This window comes from Pteropus vampyrus, unplaced genomic scaffold, assembly GCF_000151845.1.
Source record: "Pteropus vampyrus isolate Shadow unplaced genomic scaffold, Pvam_2.0 Scaffold247, whole genome shotgun sequence".
Lineage (NCBI taxonomy): Eukaryota > Metazoa > Chordata > Mammalia > Chiroptera > Pteropodidae > Pteropus > Pteropus vampyrus.
In genome coordinates, this window is record NW_011889028.1 from 740647 (window position 1) to 747011 (window position 6365).

At 52.0% G+C, this 6365-nt stretch overlaps 1 protein-coding gene across 1 annotated transcript in view; it reads left to right on the forward strand.

Annotated features, from left to right (window-relative positions):
- SCNN1B (sodium channel epithelial 1 beta subunit) overlaps positions 1 to 6365 on the forward strand; it is a 31937-nt gene that overhangs the window by 6547 nt on the left and 19025 nt on the right. The window contains exon 2 of the mRNA XM_023520090.1: positions 4125 to 4443. Coding sequence (XP_023375858.1) covers positions 4133 to 4443 — 311 coding nt within the window. The 5' untranslated portion in view covers positions 4125 to 4132. The remainder of the gene's footprint in view (positions 1 to 4124; positions 4444 to 6365) is intronic.

The following is a 6365-nucleotide window of genomic DNA, read 5'->3' on the forward strand; positions in this document are numbered from 1 at the left end:
GGGGGGGAACTGGGGAGCAGGTGCTCCACCTCGGGGGGCAGCTGCTGGTCGGTCCTAGCAGGATGTTGCTGTGTGGGGACAGCTGCCAGGTCTTTCAGATTTTCAAAAGATGAAGAAAATCTCAATTTTTTAAAAAATGGGAACTCACGATTTTGAAACGGCAGTGGTTTAAGGTTTTGTTAAAACTCTATTTAGCGATCACTTACATACAGTGAGATACCGCCATTCTAAGTAGAGTGTGTGTTTTCACAGACGTGTACGCCCAATTAACTGCCACGTCACTCGGGGTGTACAATAGTTTCATCATGGTACAACAGTACAATAGTTAATGTTCCTTCCTTAATTCATATAAATACAACCCCACAGGATGTACTCGTGTAATTTCTCATATCCATTTGTGTTTTCGTACATATCGATAGTCGGTTCCTTTTTCTTGCTGAGGAGTTTTGCAGGGTCTGGACAGGCCCCGACCCGTTTACTCAGCCACCCGCTGGTGGACGTCGGCTCGTGTGATCGGAGTTATGAATGAATAGGGCTGCTGCAAATCCGTACGTAAAAGTCTTCACACGAACGTGTTTCCAGTTCTCTCGCATGAACACAAAGGGAATTGCTAGGTCATAGGCCAAGTGCACATTTGACTGTATGAGCAACTGCCGGAAGGTTTTCTGGATCGGCTGTGCCATTCCCACCCCGACCGGTCACGTGAGAGCGCTCACTGGCCCACACCCTCACCATCACCGGGCGCCGTCAGCCCCCGTGGGTGGCAGGTGGCACCTCACTGCGGCTTCGATTTGCATTTCTGCTGTGACTACCAGGGTTCGGCACCTTCTCGTGTGCTGCGGGTCACCCATATGTCATCCCTTATGAACGGTCTTTTCACATTTCTGCTCGTTTTTCGTCGGGTTCTTCGTCCCGGGTTCTAAGAACCCTTGATGTATTCTGCTTACAAATTCTTTGTCAGACGTGTTATTTCAAGTAGTCTCTCCCCAATGGCTTGCTCTTCTGTTTTCTGAAACGTGTCTTTGGAAGAGAAGATGTCCATTTTAATAAAGTGCAGGTTATGAGGATTTTTCGTTTATAATTCGTGATTTAGTCCCCTATCTCGGAGATCTTTGCCCACCCCAAGGTTTCGGAGACTTTCTCCTGCCCTCCTTCCGGACGGTCTACAGTTTTAGCTCTTGTGTTTAGGTGTCTGATCCGTTTCCAGTTAATTTTCGTATAGTGTAGGGTAGGGGTTGAAATTCACGTTTTCGTATGTGGACATCTGTGTGTTTCAGCATCTCTTGTCGAAAAGACCATCCTTGCTGGATCGGATTACCGGGGCACCTTTGAGGGTCTTTCTCCTCGTCTGTTCCATTAATCAATACGTCTGTCATTACGCCAGCGTCACCCTGTTCTGGTTACTGCACCTCACGGTAAATCTAGGTTCAGATCGTCTACGTCCTTCAACTTGGTTCTTTTTCAAAGGTTTTTTTTTTTTTTCCTGTTTTCGTTCTATTGTTTTTCCACACAAAGTTTAGAATCGGCTTGTTGATTTCTGCAAAAAGTCTGCCGAGATTTCGACTGAGATCGAATTGACGCTCTAAACATTTTTAAATATTTCACGACGGCTGAAGAACTCTGTGAATAGACTAAAATCCACTGAATTCTACGTTGTAAACAGAGGAGTTTTATGGCATTCCATGTGGATTATATCACAAGGAAGCTATTATTTTTAAAAAAGAATTATAAAAAAATACTGTGCTAAGGAGAAAAAAAAGCTTGTGCAAACCCAGGCTACCTCATGGGTCATGGGTCATGGGTCATGCCTTTGCAGCCTCTCATTCTTCTGGAAGAAAACAGAAATGGAGGCATACAGCAGTTATCCGATGCCAGAAACGCTGGCCACAGGCTGGGGGCCAAGATGTGGGTAGCAATCTGTGACTCCCCCAGAGTGACGGTATCCACTCCGCCCGCGTCCATGCTACGGAGTCCATCTCCACTTGGCTTGTGCGTGTTGGCTGAAGCCGTAAGGGGATTTAAACCTCTGCACTCAAGCTGTGTGTACGTTCCAAACACAGACCGTCTCGGGGATGAAATCTGACGTAAAATTTTTTTGTAGCATTCATTCATTCTTACTTGGCTACTCTCCCAACGGGCCAAACCGTAGTTAGAAGATAAGCCGGCACTCGACAAACCCCTGCCATCTACTTGCCATTGTCACAGTTTTGGCTGCCTACTATTTACTGAGCATCTTTTCTTCTTCTTTTACTTGGTGTATTTAAGAAGCTCAAGTAAAAGCCAGTATCTCTTGACATAAATAGAAGATCCCACTTAAAACAAAACCCAAAGGAAACAGACTGCTGTCTCTACTACCTACACCGGTGCCTCAGGCCTCACTGATAAACCGGGAGGTCAGCGGGGCCTTGGAAGGGTGTTAGGACCTTGGAAGGGCTTGGACTAAGCCGACGCTTCCCCCTGGACTAAATCGGAACGATTACATGAGGCCGGAAAAGGGAGGACACTGGAGAGGTCCTTTGTCCATGTCCTCCACAGCTCTTCGTTGGGGCCCCAGGTGTGGGCCCAGGCCTTGGGGAACCAGGCTACCCAGGACAGACGGAGCCCATTGCTTCCGAGCTGATCGCTGTAGGTAATGGCACACGAGAGTGAAATAACTTTAGAAGCGCCGTGTAGAGCCGGGATCATTAAACACATAGCACTTTATTCTCCCCGAGCCGGGGACGGGCCCTCTGGGGAAGGTAGGGGTTGGCTTGGTCTGTGGACGTCCGTCTCACAGCCGTGATGGCCTGGGCAGGCACTAGGAGCTTCATTTCCGTCACAGAGCAGAGGCACTGGAGTCAGAGAGGGAGCCTTGAACAAACTGACCGGGAAGGTGAGGATGCGACTGTGTCAGAAAATTAGGTCAGGAGTGAACGTGCTTGGGCAAGTTCAAGACCTCTGTTTAGATGTGAAGGTCTGGCATTCTGCCTGGTGGAGTTCCAGGCACCAGGCTGGGCCAGGCAAGGATACGGAGCCTCTTCCCTCGGAGGTATAGGATCTCACAGGAGTGAGAAGCAGCAGGCAGAAGTAACTACAGCACAGGTGGAGTGATGTGAATTGCTTTTTCGTTAAGATCCTAATGGTTGCAAACGGCAGACACCCAGTCTGGATCGGCATAAGTAAGAAAGAAGACTCGTTGGTTCCCATATCTGATGAGTCTAGGAATAAATGGCTTCAGGAATGGCTGGATCCAGGTGTTCGAATGTCAGCAATGTCTCCATATTTTCCTTGTCTTCACAGCAACCCTATGAGGTAGAATCTATGACTGTCCCCCTTTGACAGATGAGGACATTGAGGCACTGAGAAAGCAATTCGCCCAAAGTCACGCGGCTAGAAAGAGGCAGAGTCGAGACTCGAAGCCAGGCATTTCGGATTCAGAGTCCTCATTCTTACCCGTCACCCTACTCGCTGCCTCTGGGAGCTCAGGCCGCAGGATCCTGATCCTTCTGCCACGTTTTGTAACCACATGTTCTGATGGATTATTTCACTAATGCCTGTCCACCTGCCGATGACTTGTGTTAATGGTAGCTGACGTGCCGAGCACTTTCATGCATCGGCTAATTTCACCCTCTCAGCAACCCTGTAAGTTAGGAGCAGCCAGTGCTGTTTTACAGATGAGAACCTGAGGGGCGAGAGCAACTGGTCCACTAGGCTGGGAATTCCCAGAGGCCAGAAACCTTGTTCATTTTGCCCATCGAGTCCAGAGGGGCTAATTCAGTGCGTGGCACACAGGAGGCACTCAATAAATGCTTTTTGTTTGGATGTATGGGTGGTGGGTGGGTGCATGGATGGATGATGGATGGATGGATGGATGGATGGATGGATGGATGGATGGATGGATGGGTGGATGGGTGGATGGATGGATGGATGGATGGATGGATGGGTGGATGATGGATGGATGGGTGGATGGATGGATGATAGTTGGCAGGAAGAAAGAAAAGAGGCAGGGAGGGAGGGAGGGACAGCTGTGACATGTAGCCTGGTCTGCCTGTCTCCAGTGAGATGATCCAGCCGCGAGTGGGACATCCTTGTATGACGCGAGGCTGGTTTCGCATCTGACGTGGCACCCCTGTGTCTCTCCACAGGTGCCACGATGCAGGTGAAGAAGTACCTGCTGAAGTGCCTGCACAGGCTGCAGAAAGGCCCCGGCTACACGTACAAGGAGCTGCTGGTGTGGTACTGTAACAACACCAACACCCATGGCCCCAAGCGCATCATCTGCGAGGGGCCCAAGAAGCAGGCCATGTGGCTCATGCTCACCCTGCTGTTCGCCTCCCTCGTCCTCTGGCAGTGGGGCGTCTTCATCCAGACCTACCTGAGCTGGGAGGTCAGCGTCTCCCTCTCCATCGGCTTCAAGACCATGGACTTCCCCGCCGTCACCATCTGCAACGCCAGCCCCTTCCGGTAGGCGGTCCGTGGCGCGCTCCGCCGCCCTCCAGGCCGACTGGTCGTCTTCTTCCTCCCTTCGTCCCCCTTCCTTCCAGCTTCCTGTCCGCTCTCCCCCGTCTCTTCCCCGTTCTCCCTCTTTTTCTTACGCCCCTTTCTTCTCTCCTTTCCTTTCCTCCCCCTCTTTGCTTTTGTCCTTTGGCAAAGTGAGTAAGATTCAAAATTCACAAACCTCCTGGGCTTAATGAGAGTCTCAAAAAACGCCTGGCAGTCGGGGCTTGGTGCACACCAGTGCCTAGGCAGTGATTCGGTATGTATTTATTGAGTACCTACTATGTGCCAGGCACTGTTCTAGGCACTGTGAGTGAATGAAACGAAGTCCCTGCCCTCTTCACAGCCTACCTGAGAAAACAGACATGAATCTTTTTTCCTTAAATATTGAATTAATTATAATAGGAATTATAACGCGATGATAGAAAATATGTCTAGCAACCTTGCATCGAGTGCTCATGAAATGGGAAGCCGCGCGTTGACTGACCTTTGGGTAATCTGTAATTCCAAACCCACGACCGCCCTAGGGGCGGGCACTCCTATAATCACCCCCATTTACAGGTCCAGAAATGGAGATTCAGAGAAGTCAGAGAACTCGACCAGAGCCACACAACGGGCAGTGGTGGGATTTGAACTCAGGCCTGATCTGAATCCAGAGTGGCCACTGTTTAACCACTTGATGGCAAGGCCTATGGAGGGGACACGCAAGGGACCCAACCTAGTCAGACTTGAGGAAGGTCAGAAAAATGCCCCAAGAACGAGTAGAAGGCAGCCAGGCAGGGCGAAGAGAGTACATGGCATGTGCCAAGGCCCTGGAGTGAGACAGAGCTTGGTGCGTTCAAGGAGGGCCAGCGTGGCTTGAGTCACGGAGAACGTTCTCGTCCAAAAGAAGGCCCGGGGCGGGCTCTACTCAGCAGAGTCCCTTCTCTCTCGTGACAGGTCTCCCGCCTACTTGGGCGGGCCCTTACAGACACTCAAAAGATCCCTTAATAATTATAGTGACAATGACGCTCTCTCCAGGAACTGCTCCAAGCGCTTTATAAGCATCGCCTTGCTAAACCCTCCCGACAGCCCTTTGGGGTAAATATTTTAATCCCCCCGTTTTATAGATGAGGGAACAGGGCCTCAGAGGTTAACTTGCCCAAGGCCACACAGATACTCAGCGGCATGTCAGTTTGGAACCCAGCGCCCATGCGGTGACCCACCAAGCTCGACAGCAGCTGTGGACATTGAGCCCCCACAGCCACAGCCCGCCGCCCTTCCCATCCCCCTCCCCCCGTGCGCCCACGGGGCTGGTCCAGCGGTCAGCGGACAGGCGGTGTCGGCGTCTGAGGCTGACGTCAGCTCCGGCTTCTGGACGTCTTCGTACCAGAACTTGGCCTGTGTCCGGGGTTTTACGGCCTCCCCTGCAGGAGGTCCTGACGCACACCACCCCGGTGACCACACTTTGGCATGGCGTCTCGTCACGATTGGGTGGGGAGTGGCTGGGGTCCGGGGCCTGGGGCCTCCACCACGGGCCTGGTGTGGACACTCCCTGGTCTGGACATGTTTCTGCCAGACTGACCAGTCACCACTTCTAACACGGCGGCCTCTTGACACTGGCTCCCGTTCCCGAGATCTTCCCCGAATCGCTGCTGAATTAGGGGCCACAGACCGGCCTTTGCTCCCTCTATTTCCCACCCACAGCCCGCTGCACGAACCGGGGCCCCCCCAGATTCGGGTACGTGGCTCAGCTCTGCCCCTCACCACTGGGGGGAGCTGGGACAACCACGGCAACCCTCAGTTTCCTCATTGGGGCTGTGGCAGGGATGAAATAAAATCAGACACAGGCCGCACCTTGCACCTGGCGTGCGGTCGGCACCCAGGGACCGTGAGCGCTTGGGGTCTTC